Source organism: Vespula vulgaris, chromosome 2, assembly GCF_905475345.1.
Source record: "Vespula vulgaris chromosome 2, iyVesVulg1.1, whole genome shotgun sequence".
Lineage (NCBI taxonomy): Eukaryota > Metazoa > Arthropoda > Insecta > Hymenoptera > Vespidae > Vespula > Vespula vulgaris.
The window spans coordinates 7,290,611-7,311,915 of NC_066587.1; the positions used below are offsets into that span (position 1 = coordinate 7,290,611).

The window sequence follows — 21,305 nt, forward strand, 5'->3', positions numbered from 1 at the left end:
TCTCTCTCTCTCTCTCTCTCTCTCTCTCTCTCTCTCTCAGGACGATATCGATTTTCTTCCGACATTGAAACGTCGAACGTGGTCGAGGAAATTCCCTTCAGAGCCGTCTGCTTCTTCGCTAATTGTTCGTTACGCCGACACGATTCTTTATTAGAGGTAGTGTGTCTTCATCGGACAAATGGCGTCTGGGCATGTTAGGTGTTAAGTCTTCTTCTTCTCCTTCTTCTTTTGCCTGGTCTCGACGTGGGAATTTAAGGTCTTCGTGTTCTCTCTCTTTCTCTCTCTTTCTCTCTCTCTCGTACCACTCCTTATTTTTTTTCTTTCTCTTTTCCTTTCTTTTTATTTCGTTAAAGTCAATCGTGACGATTCGATAAACTCGTTCGCATCGAACGATGTCTATTAAATGAATTTTTTCATATTATGTTAACGAACAAAGAAAGAATTTCACCCTTTTTCTTCCCATCTCTTACCCTTACCCTTATCGCTTTTTTTATTTATTCTTTTTATTATTATTATTATTTCTTTTTTTTTTCTTTTTTATTATACCGTCCTGTTATTTTACTTTTTTTTTTTCTTTCTTTCTTTCGTCCTTCCTACCCTCCCCCACTCCAATGTTTTCCAGCTCTATGAAAAAGAACATTTGGAGTCTCCTATGCGAACGTCGAGAAAAATTCACACTTCTCTCGTTACGGTATTCGGTTATTCGTTACCTATATAAAACCAATTCACGTTCGACGAGCATCGAGACAAATTCGAGATCGTGCGTGCGAACTAACGATGAAACAAGCGAAATGAAAATCTGCTGCGAGAGTATTTACGAATACATGGTATGTAGATAGGTATGTACCATATATACGTACATATACATGTGTATATACATATATATGTATATATTTTGTCATCGAGAACAATCATCATCGACGATTGAAACATAGCCATCGTATTCGGTTTATCTCTTGTTATTTTGTTTCTTTTTTGTCTTTTTCTTTTTCTTTTCTTTTTTCCTTTTTTTTTTTTTTTGTTTTCCCCACATCGACACGTAGTATTGGTTTAATGAAAATGAACGGATACGAGTATTGGCTTGACGAAAAAAAAAGTAGCATTTGATTTTTTGTGTACGCATGTACGTAGTCTTTTTTATTTTGTTTTTATTTTTTTTTTTATCAAAACTATTCACGTTCTATTTCTCTCTCTCTCTCTCTCTCTCTCTCTCTCTCTCTCTCTGTTTGTTTTTATTAGTTTAAATCTTGAAAAGTATTTCGTTGATAGATCTCATTGATTTTCTCGCGTGATTTTAAGAAATGTTTCTTTCACGTGTTATCCTTTTTATTGGTCTACCTCTCTATCTTTCTTTCTCTCACACACACGCACTCTCTCTCTCTCTCTCTGTCTCTGTCTCTCTCTCTCTCTCTCTCTCTCTCTCATACTCGTGAACACGATTAGTCGACACATGGAACGTGAAACGTGGTATCGTGAAATGAGATTAGTCGCACGAGTAATGCTTTGCGGCCGCGACAACATCGTTTACGGATTGTAATACAATCAGGAAGGAGACAGCTAAAATGTGCACGAGTCTAATACGTGTATTCAAACACATTATTATTATTCTATTCATCGATAATTACTTTGAAAAAAAAAAAATGAATCTTATATCAACGAAGAATCAACGAAATTTTCTAAAGCAAATCTTTTTCGATCGTCAATGAAAATAAAAGATATTCATGAGTTACGTTCAAAGTGGCATTACATGTATTTATGTATATGTATACGTAAGTACGTACACATAGATATATACAGGTACTATCCACTCCTAGGCTATGTAATTGAGTTGAATTGATTTCGAAGGTCTCTCCAGGGTCCGACAATAGATCACTCTGATAGACGTGTCTCTCGTTGAACAGAGAGAATGAGAAAGAGAGAGAGAGAGAGAGAGAGAGAGAGATAGAGATAGAAATGGATAAAAAGATAGAATTAAAAATAGAAATAATTTCTCATTGAAATATTTCATTGTAGTTTAGTCGTCGTTCAGTCGATCTTCGAATTACTATAATCGTTCGACTAATTGCTTCGGGTTTATCGTAGATCTTCGGCTTAATTGCGAGCCGACCGCCGTGTTGAAGAATTCTCGGTGTAGTAATCGCATCGTTTATTTCGAAAATCTATGATGAGAAAAGGAAGCAGAGAGAGAGAGAGAGAGAGAGAGAGAGAGAGAGAGAGAGAGAGAGAGAAAGCAACCGATTATTACCGGAAGGAACTCATTAGCGCACGATCCAATTAAATCGCATCGTCGGTAATAATAACGGTAACGAGAAGTGGCCTGAGGTAAGCTTCGAATCTTTTCAAAAGAAAAAAGTAGTTTCATATAGGGAAAATCGCAAGTCGCTCATCGATGTCTCGAACGTAAGCAATTTTGTACGAGTGGTTCGATATGAAGAAGAGTGAATGAGAGAAAGAAAGAGAAAGAGAGAGAGAGAAAGGAACAAAAACGTGCAACTGAAAAAATACCACTCGTCGTTCCCACATCGCGAGGTATATATTTTTTTTAGAACAGAATTGTCGGAAGGAGCAAAAAAGAAAGAAATAACATTCCGTTTTAATTCGTCGGATGACGTAGATCGATTGGAACTTTTCTAGGACATAGAAACGAACTATAAATATAAATAGAATGATCGGTCGAATTAAATTATTTTCGTGATGAAGAATTCATCGCGATTTTTTACCGAAAATAAATATTAACAGACTTCGCCTTCTGAGTTCGCTCCGTGTAGAATAGAATGAAAAAAAAGAATGAAAAGAGAAAGATATACAAAAGTAAATAAATAAATAAATAAATAAATAAATAAATAAATATATAAATAAAAATAAATAAAAAGAGAAAAAGATAAAAGAAAAGAATAGCTCGTCGACGAGGGTAGAGAAGCAATCGAAGCGAATTCGTGCCAAGCTTTACGATTAATTACCTTCCCAGTCAAACACCCTCCCTCGTCTCTTTTCGAATGGGGAGTCACGTGACGTGATTGACACTCGCGCGAGCAAACTTAACATACGCCGTGGTAATTCGTTCGAAAGAGTGAGAGCAATTCATTTTGAAGGATCGATACACGAAGGACACTCACAATACATACGCGATTCGCTTTTTTGCGTGCCGAAGGTCGACATTTTTCTTCCCTTTTCCCACTTAAAATACGTGTCCCAACACGGCACCTCTCGTATTTCAACGATAATTTACTACTCGAAAAGGACGATTCTCTCTCTCTCTCTCTCTGTTTCTCTCTCTGTCTATCTGTCTCTCTCTCTCTTTCTGTTTCTCTCGCTTTCTCTCTTGTTTTTTCTTTTTCTCTTTTCTATCCCTAAGGTACCGTATTTCGACTTCGATGACTTCGCTCGACCTCATTTATACATCGTGCACAGTGCTTATACATACACATACATACATACATACATACATACATACATACGCACACGTTCACGCAAAAGGGCTACGGAGGATGACGTCTTGCCTCGTGAATTCAGATTGCTTAGGTCGTCGTACGAAAGAGAAAAGTCGCCTTGAGGGTCGTCCTCGAAATTCGTGTTCTATCGATCGTGATTTCCTGGGTAAATGAGAATGGGAGATAAGACAAAAAGTAGGATCTATTTATTTCGATATAGAAAGGATATTGAAACGAAAAGAACATGATAAATAAGAGTAATAATGATGATAATAATAATAATTGAATAATACTAATAAATATTTAATAATCATATTATAATAACGACTATGAATCCTATATTATTAAATTAAATCATTATTTTATATTCATATATTTATACATTTCGTCAATTTTGTCTTAAAAACGGGCAGATGGATTTTGACAAAACTAAGTCAATCTATCATTTTCGATTATGAGAATATTATTTTATTAGCTCTCGATTTTGATTAAATTCATTCGTGGAGTTTGATATAATCCGATATAATGTTTTTTTTTTATTTTATATATTTTATATAGTTAGTGAACTTTGTAATTTACCGATACGATATTCACCGAATTTCATACACGGCTCTCTTAGCGAAAGGTCAATGAACTTTGCAATGCACTGTACGATATTCGTCGAATTTCATATGGCTTTCTTAACGCTGGAATATAACCCTTATAATATAGTACGCTAATACTCAACTATGAAAAAAGTAGCGGTAGTTATCCCGACAATATGGTACTTGAATAGTTGTTATAGGAAAAATTTTTTATACCCTCAATCCTCTTTAACGAGCGAAGGATGCTCATGATATATAATTATAAAATCATTCATTTTTAATCTTTGCATTAATAACTTCTCCATCGCTGAGACAACCATATAAAGTTTGGCGAATGTCGTTGTCTATCGTTAAGACAGGTACATAAAATTCAATGAATATTGTAGCTCGTTACACTAACTTTAGTACGTAATGATAAAATTATTTATATTTCATCTGATTATTTAATCTACTAAATGAGTTTTCCTAAACTCAATACCTAACTAAATCAGTTTCTTACACCCAAAAACTATAAATAGATCAATATCTTTAGGTTCTTCATATTTTATAAAATCTTTAAGTATTTTCTTTTTTTTTTTTACAAAAGTCACGAATATACAAGAATCGCTTGTTTGTTATAAAATTTTCTTGGATAATATCGTAGAATAGAAGTTTATTATAATGAAACGACATTTATTTATGAATCAATCCGATAGAATAACCCGTAAATACTTATGGCGTTGTATGAATCCATGTTATACGAGTTACTACATGATCTATATGAATATGAAATATGTTTATTTGCATTTGGAAACACATATTTACGAAAGGTGGAATGATTTACTATAAAGTCTAAATTTCGAATTATCTTAAAATTTGTTTTTATATAGCAGAGGTCATAATTAAAGGAAAATGTGAAATTGTTATAACAAAAGGATTATTGAAAAATTTGACAGACAATTTATGCAGAAATAAAATTTTTCTTTTTTTTACTTTATACACACACACACACACATGTACGTATATACACAAAATATATATATTTAAGATGATCAAGTTAAATGGAATATCGATATAACTTGTTACACGAAAACAAGTCACAGTTTTCTCGTCGTATTATATAAATTTGCACAAATTATAAGAGAATTTTATTATATATCACATCATCGATATATATTTATATTTACTATATATCTCATCTTATAATAATTACCTATCTCGATTAAGAAAATAGCTAGAAGATAGATCAAACGATCTTGTCATCCGAGAGAAAGAGAGAAAGCTGTAGAAACGAAGAGATTTTAGAGACGGAGTAGGACAGAGTAAGACAGAGAAAGAGTAAAAGAGATAGATAGATAGACAGTGTTATATGAATTTACTCGAATTATAAAAGAATTTTATTATATATCGTATCACTGATATATACACATTTATATTTACTATATATCTCATCTTATAATAATTACCTATCTTGATTAACAAAATAGCTAGAAGATAGATCAAACGATCTTGTCATCCGAGAGAAAGAGAGAAAGGTGTAGAAACGAAGAGATTTTAGAGACGGAGTAAAACAGAGAAAAACAGAGACATCCAAAAGATAGAGTGAGAGAAATAGATAGAGGAAAAAAATAGAAAGAGATAGACAGATAGACAGATAGACAGAGATGATTCTCACAAGCAGAATACATCGCGCTGACATCGGGCATTGGTCCGTAAATGACGTGTATGCGATTTCCGTGAATGTAACGTCGAGATTTATAGATCTGATGTCAATGGCACAACACAACATAACCGAGGCTATATCGACATATTGCGCTACTCGCAATGGGATGCGTCGAGTCAGCTCGTCTCGCAAGGCCTTTTGGATGATAGCAACAGCGACAGATCGAGAGGATGGAAGCTTATCGATGCCTTGTCAAACGTTGATCACAACGACCGTGTTAGCACGGATTAACGTTCATATCGCGGTTACTCGTTACACCTCGGGGCCATTCGTTGATGATGAACACTTTCGATCATCTGCCAGATTTCGTTACAGTTGCCAATATTTAATGTATCCCATGTCACTGTTATTATTGCTGCAAGTTACATATGCATTGGGATTGTATAGATTCGATCTATGATAAATCGTTGACAAATTTTTTTTCTTTTTTTTTTTTTTTTGACTATCTTCCCCAATGTTATCGACTCTATTCTTTTTTATTTGGGTGGATTTTTATTTTTGCTCTTTTTCTCTTTTTCTTTTTTCTTTTTTTTTTCTTTTTTTTTTGAGGTAATGATCACTCGTTGCTCAATGATCAAAACGAAGATAGTTTTTGTTTTATTTATTATTTTTTATTTTTTTTTTTTAGATTTTTCAATTTATTATTATGTATGTTACTGTTATGTTACCGTTAATTTTACATCCATATACTCGAGTGTTTTAATTTGTTGCAACGATTAATTCATTAATCAGTCCGTTCGTACAAAATTAATGATCGTTGGATTAATCCTTGTTAATTATATATGTCATATTATTGATCTCATATAATATAATATCGTAAATGTAATATATATATATTTTTTTTTAATAAGAAGAAAATTGATTCGAAAAGAGTTAAATCGAGTGTCCTACGTATTGTTCTTGGAGCATGTATCAACGTAATTTTCTCCCTTTAATTAAGTTCAGTATCAACCAATATACCTTTCGTTCGATTCGATGGCTTAGACGAAAAGAAATGTCTTTTTTTGAAGTCATGAGATTCGTCGAATGAGCGTCGTCACGTTCGTTTCTAACGGTCGACGAAAAATCTCATGGCGGACTGTTGAAAGACGCGCGAAACGTGCGAGGAACGTGGAATCACAACGTACACGTTCATCTTACGTAACACATAGGTGCATAGAAAGTGAGAGAAGAAACGCCGTTAGGAGTAATACCGTGTCGAGGACCATGTCGTTTTACGAACCTGTCGAGAGCGCGAAGACGTAGATTCAACGTTGCGTCCTTTGGTCGACTGGAAGCCGAAGTGTCACGACGACTTCTTGCTCGATGTTCCCTCAGCGCCGCAGTATCGTACCACGCTGGGCTATAGTGTCTGATGTAAGAGTCTCTGGTGATACTGGCTGAAAGCACAGAATAAAGATTTACTTTAAGTAAGACGAGTTAAATCGCATGATTCGTTCGATCTATCCTGCTTCAAATATGTTTCTCTTTTTTGTCAATCTGTTGATTCTTAACTTTATATATATATTTTCTTTTCTTTTTATTTTATTTTATTTTGTGTATAATAATAAATAATATACATGATATAGCTAAATTCATATACATCTTAACTTTGTGTGTTAGTCTTTGGTGATACTGGTTGAAAGTATAGAATGAAGATTTATTTTAAGTAAGACTAGTTAAATCGCATGATTCGTTCGATCTATCCTGCTTCAAATATCTTTCTCTTTTTTGTCAATCTGTTGATTCTTAACTTTATATATATATATATATTTTCTTTTCTTTTTATTTTATTTTATTTTCTGTATAATAATAAATAATATACATGATATAGCTAAATTCATATACATCTTAACTTTGTGTGTTAATCTTTGGTAATACTGGTTGAAAGCATAGAATGAAGATTTATTTTAAGTAAAACGAGTTAAATCGCATGATTCGTTCGATCTATCCTAGTTCAAATATCTTTCTCTTTTTTGTCAATCTGTTGATTCTTAACTTTATATATATATATATTTTTTCTTTTTATTTTATTTTATTTTCTGTATAATAATAAATAATATACATGATATAGCTAAATTCATATACATCTCAACTTTGTGTGTTATATGTGTTTTGTGTATATATATTTTCTTTTTATTTTATTTTCCGTATAATAATACGCTAAATTTATATACATCTTGTTTGAAATTTATGCTAATGAAATTCGTATTGATTTGGGTTAGTTAAGAAATATGATCGTTTCGTTTTTATAACATTTCTTCGTATTATGTCAATCAAAGTTAATGTACATTGTTAAAAACGAAATAATTATGATCTCCGTAATTGATAAATTTGTAACTTTGTATTTTTTTTTCTTTTTCTTTTCTTTTTTTTTTTTTTTATTTTGTATGTAATAATAAGCTAAATTCGTGTAAATAGATCGATTGTGTAGCGTAGTTTAAATGAGTTATCGTATCGATGAGTACGTTAAAAAAATTATTATATCAATCAACATTAGTTCGTTTTATTAAATCGATCAAAGTCAATATTAATTGCTAAAAGAATGATTATGATTTCTCTAACATTAAATATGAACTTTGAAATCCATCGAATTGATTGATTCCATAAATCTAGTATTAACGAGTGATTCTATAACGTCATGTAATTTTGACGTAACACGGTCTTCGTCAAAAAATGAATTATTAGTTTCTATCCGTAGATTAATGTTTGCCAAGTATATAAATTATTATAGTATAAATTCTACATTACGTAATATTGTTTGGACACGAATAAAAAAAAAAAAAAAGAAAAAAAGATTTGACTTAGGAAGGGTTTAACAAATTTCTCATTCTTACTTTTATCGATGAATTTTAACAGGTACGATCCGTCTATCGTTAATAATTCGATAAATCCTATAGGATAATATTGTACGATAACAAATAGAAATGGTTTCAAATGAAACTGCGATTATAATAATCAAAAAGAAGATAATAATAATCAAAAAGAGATAAAACAAGGGAGAGATAGAGAGAAGAAAGAGGAAATATTCAAGGAAATGAATTGGCAGAGTTTGACTAAGGAGAGAAAGAGAGAACAAGAACAAGAAGAACAAGAACAAGAACAAGAACAAGAACAAGAAGAAAAAAAAGAAGAAGAAAAAGAAGAAAAAGAAGAAGAAGGAGAAGGAGGCTCGATATCGGTGGAATCTGAAAGCGGAGATATAAATGCAAACTGTCGTCGGCGTAATTTACTTTTATTATCCGATAAATTCGAGAACCTTTACTTGGTGAGAAGAGGAAAGGAAGAGGAACGCAGAAGAACGACGATGGTGGCTGCGATTACGAGCGAAGGCCAATCTTCATATGCAAATCCGGCATAAGCGTAACGACTCTTCCAACGTGCTGGTGGTGGCGCTGGTGATGGCGACATAGCAGAAGCCAACAGCACCACCACCATCGCTACTTTCAGCACCAGCAGCCCTGCGGGTGGTCCAAACGCGTTATCGCCTTGATAACAATTTTATTACACCTTGAGATCTCTCGTTCTAAAAGGAACCGAAGCTTATTTCCCTCTTTCTTCCTCTGCCACCCCTCTATTTCCTTTTCTGGAACTTCACAGACAATTTTTCAAAGTCACTCAAGAGCTGTACATGTTCTCTTGCCACGTCACAGATAAGACACGTTACCTTTCCAACCTTCTCTCTTCTTCGACTTCTCTTATTTCCCCATAAAACGTGTATTTTTATGTGGGTATATGTATAAGAATGAGAAAGAGAAAGAAAAACGAGATAGAAAGAAAGAAAGAGAGAGAAAGAGGAAGAAGAAGAAGAGAGAGAGAGAGAGAGAGAGAGACTTCGAATACAAGGTTCCTTTAGAAAAGAAAAAAGAGAGAGAAAAGAGAGTGCGTGCGAGAGAAAGAGAGAGAAAATCGCCATCGCGTGTTTAAGATCATAGAGAGATAAGCTTGTCCTCCTCACTCTTGGATACTCGAATTAGCATCGCTCTCGACGATAGGTAGGTGTCGTTGGCTATACATCGTGTTACCTATGCTCTCTCCTAGCCGAGCTTTTACCGAAGAATAATTAAGGCGAAGGCTGTAGTGCATAGCACGCGTAACTCGTTACTCAGATAACGGCAACGTTTCGAGCTTATCGTGACACTCCCCTCTCTCTCTCTCTCTCTCTCTCTCTCTCTCTCTCTCTCTCTCTCTCTCTCTCTCTCTTCGAGACCTATGTTCTCTGTTCTCCCTTCTACTTTCAACGAATAAGAAGAAGACGAACAAGTAGTAGTAGAAGTACGTTTTTACAAGATTACTTTTTGCTGCTTTCGTGAGGAAACGACATCGCGCTGGATGGAAAACGACGGATGGAAGCATAGACGAAGTAACGAACTTCGTGGCAGAAGTTACTATCTGAACGAAGAAGACGTTACGGAATTTCTGAACAGGCAGTTCAATGGACAAGAAGCTTCTCTTTCACACTGTCTAGTTCACTAGGTAGAACGTTGTTCCGGTCTCCATCGAGAGACCACGATCTTACTCCACGAGGAGAGAAAGAGAGGAGGAAGAAACTGAGACTGGAATGTCACTTCATGGAAGAAGTTTCTTTTCAAAAAGAAGAAGAAAAGAAGAAAAAAAAAGTGAAAGGCAAGAAAAGAAAGTTAAAGAAAGAAAGAGAGAAAAGAAAAGGAAAGAAAAGAGGAACGTTCATGTAGCGGATAATAGTAACCCATACTACTTCAATTTATTTTTTTATTCATTTTCATATTTTTTCTTCTTTTCTTTTTTTTTTTTTTTTTTTGTCGGACTTTGAAACATTTTAACCTTTCTTAATTATTAAAGGTTATTGTATGAAAAGACAACGTTTACGTTATATCACAGATAAAATTTCATGCCTTCATTGTTATTTATTTTAGGAACGAATGAGAGAAGGAATATTAAATTCGATCGAAAGTTTGTATTATTGTTTGATATTACATGAAAGTAAAAGAAGGTGGTAATGATTGCAAAAATGACGTACGATTAAGGGAAATAGTTTAATCAAATTTTATAAACGATACGTTACGTTTCTTATATTTTTAAGAGGAAATCTTTCGCAAATGAAAGATTAAAAGAATTATCTGTGTTGACTGTGAGCTGTGGACGTTACTTAGCGATCATAAATTTTTCGACATTCATGAAAAATTCATGCAAATTCCGAGTAAAAACATATCGTAGAAAGAATTAATTTATGATCATTTAATATTTCATGAATCAAATGAGTATCGATTTATAATTTAATATTCTTAGACGTTATTATCACGTTCCAAAGTGTAAAAATATTCTCTCTCTCTCTCTCTCTCTTTCTCTTTTTCTCTCTTTATTTCGTTAGAAATAATTAATAAGATTGGATCTTAGCAAAGTATTGGATGTATAAAATTTTAAAGCTTTAGTCGACACCGTAGCATTTCATTCTTCCATAACAACGAGCTATTCTACTTTCTCTCTCTCTTTTCTCTCTTTCTGTCTCTCTAGCTTTTAACTGGCCGATAAAAACACACGACAGCACGGGAAAACGCGCGACAGTTTGTAGTAACGGCCAGCTACGTATTTTTTTTTTTTTCTTTTTTCTTTTTCCTACTCGTCTGAAGAGCCACGATGGCGATATGAGCTACCGTCGAAAATAAAGATTGTTCTTGATTGCCTAGCGTTATCGTTGGCATTGTCGTTACCGTTACCGTTATTGTACCCGAATTACACGTACACACGTCGAAATTCCATTAATGGCTGTTACGAGCACGGCCTATCTGTGCATTTAAACATTTACCTTTTTTCTCTCTCTCTCTCTCTCTCTCTCTCTCTCTCTCAGTCTACTCTACTCCCTCTTTCTCTCTTTCTCTTTCCTCTCTTCCTCTCTCTTTCGTTTACAAACCTTTCGTCCCATTTACAAAATATATTTCCAAACGGTCCGCCTATTGTTCAATTTTGTCGAGAAATTATCAGAAATAATGTATCTTTTTTAATGGTATAATTAAAGTTCTCGTGGACGATCAAAATAATATAAAGGAAAATGAACGATCGATTCTATCTTTTGCACGCAGTCACTGGTAATCTATTTTCACGTATCGATGTTGGATACATCAAATTGTCTAGCCCGTTCCTAGAGTAATTACCAGAGAGATTAAAATGGGTACTGGAAGTGCTGGTTCGATCGAGGATCGAACGCAATTATAACGAGAGAGAGAGAGAGAGAGAGAGAGAGACAAAGAGAGAGACAAAGAGAGAGAGAGATAGAGAGATAGAGAGAGAGAGAGAGAGAGGGGTAGAGAGAGAACAAGATGAATAGAGAGGTGGGAGGTAGTGGTGGATCACACACATATATATACATACATATATACATACACGAGTCATTGCCGTCAAGCACGGTAGGGGGATGAAAAATGGTTTGATAGATACTTCAGCTACGAACAATGGGGTAATGCCATCCAGTATCCGGGTCACGCGCGTGTAGCTTCGCGAGAACATGACGGCGACACGCGCTCGTCAACTCGTTCGCTCGATCCATTGCCATCGCAATCACCATCGTCTCATCGTCGTCATAGTCGAACATCGATAAAATTTACACTTTACGAACGTGGAGATTCTTTTCTTTTCTTCTTACGACAATAGGGAACGGTATTATGATTAATCGAGTGGCAAACATGTGACAAGCTTTTTTATATATCTTATATGAAAGAAAAGAAAAAAAAAAGAGATGAGGAAGGGATAGAATGAAAAAAAAAAAAAGAAAAGAGAAAAAGAAGAGAAAGCAAAAGAAAGCATCGAGGAATGAATTGGAGAATTTTTGTTTTGTTTTGTTTTTTTTTCGTTTTGTTTTCTTTTTTCCTTCTTTTCCTTTCTTCTTTCTTTTTTCCTTTCTCTTTTCTTTTCTTTTCTTTTCTTTTCTTTTCTTTTCTTTTTTTTTCCGTTAGAAAAACCTAGTAAATTTTTGTGCTTGGAACTTTCACGATTCTATGATAAGAATTTAAGAAATTTTCTATTTCTTCTTTCTCTTTTAGTAAGTTTTTCGAGTTGATATTGTCCCAGAAAGTTGTGAAAATTTTCAACGGAGAGCTTAAGCAAATTTTGTTCGTTTTACTTGGTGAAATTAAGAAAGGTAGTTTATTTTAAGATCGCTTGTATCTCATCGACTAACCTATCTACGTGGATACGACAGGGAATTGTTTAGGGAGATCAAAGGACCAGGAATATTTAGATTAGGCCTCGAAAAGACGACGTTTCGATTATCGAAGAGAGAAAGAGGGAGACACAGAGAGAGAGAAAGACAGAAAGAGAAAGACACAGAGAGACAGAGAGAGAGAGAGAGGGGATGATGGCGACGTTCCAACGGATGTCACCAGCAGCGAAAAAAGTAAAAATTGCTGGATATTGACGCGAGAAATTGAACAATGAGAGCGATATTCCGTGTCCGTTCCGCACGTGAATATGACACGTTGATGATAGCCGGTCGGCCGGTATACCGTTCGAGCTAACCGAACGAGATCGATCCATTTGAAATTACCGATGAGAGTTCCGTCGATACAGATAACAAATAATACTCGATCCTATCTTGACCGAACGTACATTGATCATCGGTCTAGAAGATGTAATGTTTGAAACCTCGTTATAGCTCGAGAAAGTGGAACTATCATTAAACTACTTAAACTTAAACTACTTAAATCATCGTCATCGTTTCGTTCTATGAATGTATCGATTCATGATGTATCCAAATATTTTTCTCTCTCTCTCTCTCTTTTTTTTTATGCAATCTTTTTTGTTTTTTTTTCTGTTTTTTTTATTGATTTAATTTTTTATTCTTTTTTCTTTTAACAATTAGGACTCGTTCGACCGAAATGTTTGCAACGTCGTACGATTTTTTTTCGTTTTTATTTCAGAAATATATAATTAAGAATCGTACGACTAATGGCGCACGATTGTTCGGACAAGTCGCATATTCTCTTCTTTGTTTTTATTTCAGATATAATCAGTTATACTATCGCTAAGTTTTCGAAAAATTCGTTTAAGCGAAGTGACTCTTGCGATTCGTACGCGGAAATTTGTACGTTCAAATTTGAAAATTTGAAACACGGATTGCGAATTTCATCAGGATGATAGCGATCAATTCTTTTTTTTTTTATAGTAAGAATTAAAGTATTTTAAAGTAAAAACAAGAAGGAGGAAGAAGAAAAATAAAATAAGAAAGAAAGTTTGTGGATTTTGTCGTCGCGTATTTCATGAATTCTGAATTGACGTGGCCATTTTTCTTTTTATCCTTCTTCTTCTTCTTCTTCTTCTTCTTCTCTTTCTGTTTCTTTTTCTTTTAATTTTATTTCTCGGTTCCTCTCTCCTTCCGTTGTAGGAAAAAGCGTGAGAATTTGAGCGCTTCTCTACCACCTTCTTGTAAAACTGGTAGATACGAACCTCTCGATCGTTTAATTTATTATCGCCTTCGACGGGGAGCTAAAGATTTACATCGTAATTAATTTTATTATGCAAAAAAGTCCCTTCGTAGCTCGTTGCGATTTTTGCATGATATTAGCAGTGGCAAGAAGGGATCTCGTCGTCGGCCCTTTGAAATTAAATTAGAAAGATAGAAAGAGAGAGAATGAAAAAGAGAGAAAGAGAGAGAGACAGCAGACAGACAGACAGACAGACAGACAGACAGACAGACAATAAAATCAACAACGTTTGTTTCCGTATAAAGTTAGAATTTTATTTGTAAATCACGCCAACGATTCATTCGTAAGAAATTCATTTCCACAATAAAAACGATCGTTTCGATCAAAGAACGTCTGGAGACGATCTAAAAGAATTTTCGTGATATTTTAAAAATAAGATCGTACCTTACGGCATTTATAAAAGATGCAAACAATTTGTATGATATTTTTTTCCCTCTCTCTCTCTCTCTTTTTTTTCTCTGTCTACCTCTCTCTTTCTTTTTCAATCGAAACAGCCGGCACTTCGTAGAATTTGGAGAAAAAACGACTGACCTCGACCTGACAGGTGGTGGTATATCGATTAAATATAAAATCCTTATGAATTATTCATCGAACGACAGATCGACGTCGTGCATATAGGTAGATGCTTAGCCGCTATTTGACAAGCCCGCTGACAGCGAGTTTAAATATCGGTAGAGTGATATTAATAATTCACGGTCGATCGACATTGGACAAAAAAAGAGGAAGGAGAGGGGAGAGAGAGAGAGAGAGAGAGAGACATAGAGATAGAGATAGACATAGAAAAAGAAAGAGAAAGAGAGCAATAGAGAATGATCTTCGTCGTCGTTTTTAAAAATCGAAATGGTAGCTGTCAGACTCGTTCGTTCGTAAAGAAATACAACGTCGGTAAAAACAAAAGGTTTTGGCTAGAAAAAAAGAGATAGAGATGGAGAGAGAAAGAGAGAGAGAGAGAGAGAGAGAAATAGAAAGAGCCTACTGTAAAACGTCGTTGCTTCTGCCGGAAAACGAAATACCAGCTCGTAGATTTCGGCGTAAAAGCGTGAAAGCAAGCCGCACGGATTTTTCTCCCTGTGGAACAAAGCTCGCGTAAGCTTCGTTCGTGTCCGTGTGTGTGTGTGTGTATATAGGTGTACGTGCTTTTCATAAGAGATTGACAGAAGAGTACATATATATACATATATATGTATACACACACATAGAGGCACGCACGCACGCAGACATACGTATCCGAATATGCAGAGTGAGTCGATAACTATTTCCAGATGAAGTAACACTTTATTCTATGGTTCTCGGAGTAAAACGATCAAAACGAAATGTTCGATGTAAAATTGTTACGTTATTTGCTTCGTTTTCCATATTTTGTCTTTTCTTTCCTTTTTATTCTCCTCCTTTTCTTCTTTCTTTCTTTTTCTATAAAAAAAAAAAGAAGTTTTTCTTTCCATCGCCATTTTCTACGTCGTTATTGACTTAGCAGCGTAACTTGTATGTAAGTTCGCTTGTACCTTGAAAATAAGGACTTTGAGGAAACGGTCTAGTGAGAGTATTTAAACGGTTTAGCTCAATGCATTCTCTTAAAGAAAAGCGAAAGCAAAAGAGAAATAGAGAATAGAGAAGCCAACTCTCAAAGGATAGAAACGAATTAAATCCAACGTAAAGGCGAGAGTGCGGAGAGAAAACGAAGCGATGGAAACGCGTAATGAACTTGCAGTAACAGTAACAGCAGTAGTAGCAGCAGCAGCAGCACCAGTAGCAGCAGCAGTAACAGTAGTAACAGTACTAGTAATAGCACGTAGAGCTTGGGTCGGGTCGAGAGGTAGAGTTACGCGAGAGTCGCGTGTCTTGGATAACGTGCCAACGAACGAACGACCGTCTAGCTAGTACCTGGTCTGTGTTTCCTGTACAATTTCCAGCAATTAGTTTCCATTTTGACGCTGAAAGACTCGGACTGAGTGGCAGACGGTTTAAAACCGAAGCTGGTTATTTCTTTCAAAGCTAACCTTTTACATATTAGCACATATATACATACAAACATACATACATACATACATATATATATATATATATATATATATATATATGAATGAAAAAGTATGTGTATGTATAAATATATATTGCTATATATATATAATGCTTAATATATATATGTATGTATGTATATATATATATATATATATAGTGTTTAAATATATATATATATAAACGAAGAAGTACATGTGTGTGTGTGTGTGCTATAATAATAATAATAATAATAATAATAATAATAATAATAATAATAATAATAATAATAATTTGTGTGTGTGTATGATTTATCAGATAAAATTTATCAAAGATTTATAGTTAGTGCATAATATTATATTATATAGTTTAACAAGATTTAAGTATTTTATTTTATCTTTCTTTTTCTTTCTTTCTTCCTTTTTCCTTTTTCCATTTCTTTTTTTCTTCTCTTTCTAATATTTTATCAAGATCGTCACGTTATGTTGCGAGTTTCCAAAACGTTGTTTCACCTACGTTAATGGAAGTTCCGGATGAAAGTGGAAAAAGTATAAGAATAAGAAAAAGAAGAAGCATGGCTCTCTGACCATAAAAGCCAAGTAAGAGGAGAATGGCTTTTAAACGCGAACGATACCGCGGCAAATCGTGGCGATAAATTAACTCCGTTGGTGGCCTGGTTAAGTACTCCTTGTCGTAGGGTCGTCGTCAACTTGTAAAACAGCAGGAAGTGGCCGTGGCTATGTAAGAGAGGAAGGTGACGCCCACTAAATGCTTTCTCGAACTTCCGATTATCGTGGCCGTGTAATTGAATATGGAAGAGACATCATGGATGAAGAATAAAACGAAGAAGAAGAAGAAGAAGAAGAAGAAGAAGAAAAAGAAGGAGGAGGAAAGATGAACTGCGAGCTTTCGTTTTATAGTCGATCTATGAAATGTAAGAAAGCAGATGTAAAAAGTGAAAGAACAAGAACGAATATATATATACGAATATACGCACGAATCGATGTGTTGTTTACGAACACATAGGAAAAACGATAATCCTGGAAAAATAAGTGTCACCGTGCGTTATATCATGAAAAGTAATAATCGTTGCGATCGACGGAGCGCTCGATCCTTTCTTTTTTGTCTTTTCCTTTTTTTTTCTTTTTTTTTTTCCCCCTAGAAATTCACGTCTTTCTATGGAATATAAAAAGATATTTGTGTACTTTTAATTTAACGGAAGCTTTGCCCTCGCGCTTTCGACTGCAGTAAAAAAAGGAATAAAAGGAAGAAATAAAAAAAAAAAAGGAAAGAAAGAAAGAAGAAGAAAAAAGGAAGAAGAAGAAGAAGAAGAAGAAGAATATATGAAATTTCAATTTTTTAGCTTCTTCGTAAAAGGTCTACGATCGCTTTGACGACTCGTTATACCCGGGATAATTAATGTCATCCCTTTAATGGCGTAATCTAGCATGGAATATACGGATAGCTCGTAGATCTCGTATACGTTTAATACGGGTGCAAAATTGCTCCGGAACATTACAAATGGATGTTGTAACGTCGTTCTAACATTTTACGCAGTTTTCTTTCGTAGTTTTAACGTCGAGCTCTCTCTCTTTCTCTCTCTTTCTTTCTCTCTCGCAAACGTTCCTGCTAGATGCTGGAATTTTACGTTCGCGCGTAAAAAGAAAACAATTTCGTAGGACAAATTTGGTTGGTGGTCGTTCACATCGACCGTTTCACTTCGGTTTAAAACGAGTTTAACTTATAAAGAAATCATTCTCTCGTCTCGACGGGATACGAATAAAAAAAAGAAAAAAAAAACAACAAATACGAATTCGTAATTACGATTCATATTTGATTCGTATCTGGACAGTATCATATTTTGTTCCTCTTCGTCGAATCTTTTAATACTGCCGTCTGATTCTTCGTTATATTTGACGATGTTAAATCTCTTTTCAGTGTAAATTTTCAACTCGAGACCCATTCAAATTTCCACTAGGAAAATCGTGAATGGCACCCCTTGGAATAGCACTATCGCTTATTCTCGATGTTTGCGTCGATCAATCGTATCCGCCCTACGAATTTTCCCTTTTCCAGTTTTCCCTTTTATCTCTCTCTCTCTCTCTCTCTCTCTCTCTCTGTCTTTCTTTTTCGTTCGACGTTAGTAGACAAGTAGAAAATCGCTGGTTTGCCAGCAATGGATCGCTACTAATTTGCACACTGTGTTTCTCTCTCTCTTTACCACCATCCATCTCTATCTTTCTCTCTTTTCCTTGCTCGTCCACGCGCTTACAACTTTTCTCTTTTTCCTTCTCTCTCTCTCTCTCTCTCTCTCTGTCTCTCTTTGCCATGTTTGCATCGACATAGAGAGAAAAGGAAAGCGACGAGAGGAGGATGGAGCAACGAGGGTAGAAAAAAGCGAGATAATGACGGCACTGCGCCACAATTGCGCTGTCTATCGGACTTGCTTTTTTACCTAGCAACCTTTCCTCTTACTCTTTTCTCTCTTCGCCTATCTCTTCTCTTACCTATCGTTGACTATGTATTTACTTCACGAAAATGGCAATCCTTGGATCCTCTTCATCCCTTCTATATCTCTCTTTCTCTTTCTCTTTCTCTCTCTTTCCATTTGTTTTTCTTTTTCATTTGCTCGCTACGCCGAATAAATATCGTCTTTCGTCCTTGTTCAACCCCTTACTCCTCTTATTCCTCTTAACAATGGCCGCGTTTTTCGAACGAATTTTTTTTTCTCTTTCTTTCTTTCTTTCTTTCTTTCTTTCTACTTTTGGAGAAGCACCGAAATGAAATATTTTCCAATAAATAGCTTTTAGTTTTCGTCGTTAACGTCCTCCCACGTTCTTTTCTTGGTAATCGAGGTGCGTCATCGTTATTTCGATCGCATGAATAATATTTTCTTTCCAAGAAATTTCCTTCCTTTCGAGAAAGGAGATCGAATTTTTTTTTGTTTACGATCGTTATTTTACGATATAGTTGTAACGTTATGTCGATCGTAGAAAAATGTTTTAGATACGTATACTCCTATTCTAACCACGAAATCTAACGAAAAAATATATAACCGTTCTCGACATAGTTTCGAAAGAACGTCCTTTTACGGAGACGATTTTCAATATAAATATATATATATATATACAACACATACACACACACACACATACACACATAGCAACCACAGGCCAGTATATAGATATTTATTCGAATGGAAAGTGAAAATACGATTGGCAAACTTGGCCAATATTCGTCGAGCTATTCGGGAAGGCACCGAAAAGGGTCCTTCATTATTCTCTCGACTCCCGTCAGCTGCTGGTAATAACAATTTCTCGTGGTATCCGATCGATTTCTATCGCGAGAGACTCCAACGACACTTAACCAACCCTTTTAGCGATGACAGAGAAATAAAGAAAGAAAGAAAGAAAGACAGACAGACAGACAGACGGATAGACAGAAAGACAGACAGAAAGACAGACAGAAAGACAGACAGACCGAAAGAAATAAAAGGAAAATACTCTCGAATATCCGTGACGATGTATCGACTTTTTGTCAGGTTACCGGTCGAAGAAACAAGAATATTCCTTCCACCCTCTTTTCTTTCTTTTTCTTTTTCTGTAAACTTTCGAGGATCTCTCTCCTACCTACATAGATCGAAGAACGACGAAGAATTCTCTCTCTGCAGGAGTTTTTCCATCTGCAGAAAGTTTGCCACTTCGCGAGAGACGTCGGAAAATCCGAAGGGTCCATGCTATCGCTATCTTTCTCTTGTCCTCATTCTTCCTTCATCCTAGACCTTCTGTCTATCTCTTTCTCTCTTTCTCTCTTCTCGTCTGGTCACGATAAAACGCAACGACCATTCTTTTTCTCTCCATCTCTTCTTCTTTCTACTATCTCTCTAAAACAACATTATCCGATGAAGCTTGCAGTCGAAGCAAACGAGGAATATCAAGATATTGGTTCAAGATATCAACGATGATTCGACATTTTTAATTAATTAATTAATTAATTAATTAATTAATTAATTCGTTTGGAACGAAACTCCCGATTGAAAACGATGTAAAAAGGAAAAGGAAAAAGAAAAAGAAAAAGAAATCTCGAATCGTTGAAAATACACGTGCTCGTCGAAGAATCAGTCGGTTCTCTGGTTCGGTCAGCTTTCTTCGACGACGCTTGTTCGACGGGAACAATCTCACCGAGTCACCCTTTCTTAATCCTCGAACCTCCTTTTCCCGTTTGACTCACGTCTTTTCTCTCACGTTAGAAAGTGCTGTATCAAACGGAAGCTTTACGGCACTTTTGCGTGGTCGTTATCGAGATTTCTATGTTGTCGGAGTGGGACCTTCCATCGTCGAATTAGTGCCACGATCGCGGGATATTGAGGCTGGCGTCGTTTAGGGGACGCGTTGGAAAAAAAGGAGTAGTAAAAAAGGGAAAAAAAGAAAGAGAGAGAGAGAGAGAGCTAATGATTAAGAGAGAGAGAGAGAGAGAGAGAGAGAGAGAGAGAGAGGAAAAAGGGAGAATGAAACGAGAGGGCCGATTGAACGTGACGAGCATCCCGCATGTCGTAAAAATTCATGGATCGAAATTTACGAGAGGGGTGAGTGCGAGATAGACGGGGGTAGCTTCGAAATTTCCGATTAACGATCCTCTATCTTTCTCTTTTACGCGTATATACACTCGTTCGCTCTCTCTCTCTCTCTCTCGCTCTCTTTATACGTATGTCTGTCCATCTGTCTGTCTGTCTGTCTGTCTGTCCATCTGTCTATCTATCTGTCTTTCTCCATATTTGACTGCCGACTGGTTATCGTCCATCGATTCGTGGCTTTTTCACTCGAACTTCTTTTCCCTCCGATATTATTCTCTATATCCCATCCTAACCTCCCCTCCAACCCCTTACCTACCACCCTCTTTTGGTACGACCGCTGTCGCTTTTACGACTTATCGATAAATAAGTGTGCTCGTTCGCGCGATAAAAGTCGATATTCGCGCTGCGAACGGAATTAGAGACGTAATTGGAAATTTGCCATCGAGTGCGTTACTCCCTCGGGGATACTACCTATTGCACCCAGTGTTTCTCTCTCTCTCTCTCTCTCTTTATCTCTCTCTATCTCTCTTTATGTCTCTCTCTCTCTCTTTCTCTCTCACACTCTGAATTTTTCTCATTTTATCG

The 21,305-nt window shown here is 35.5% G+C and overlaps 1 protein-coding gene and 1 long non-coding RNA gene across 10 annotated transcripts in view; one reads left to right on the forward strand and one right to left on the reverse strand.

Annotated features, from left to right (window-relative positions):
- Positions 1-21,305, forward strand: part of LOC127072629 (uncharacterized) — a 189,955-nt gene that overhangs the window by 97,853 nt on the left and 70,797 nt on the right. The window lies entirely within an intron of this gene.
- Positions 1-21,305, reverse strand: part of LOC127072602 (disintegrin and metalloproteinase domain-containing protein 10-like) — a 144,219-nt gene that overhangs the window by 96,333 nt on the left and 26,581 nt on the right. For all 3 annotated transcript variants that reach the window (XM_051013129.1, XM_051013128.1, XM_051013130.1), the window contains exon 2: positions 6,940-7,096. Coding sequence is in view for 1 of the 3 variants with exons in the window: in XM_051013128.1 (XP_050869085.1) it covers positions 6,940-7,096 (157 nt within the window). In the remaining 2 variants the exon portion in view is untranslated. The remainder of the gene's footprint in view (positions 1-6,939; positions 7,097-21,305) is intronic.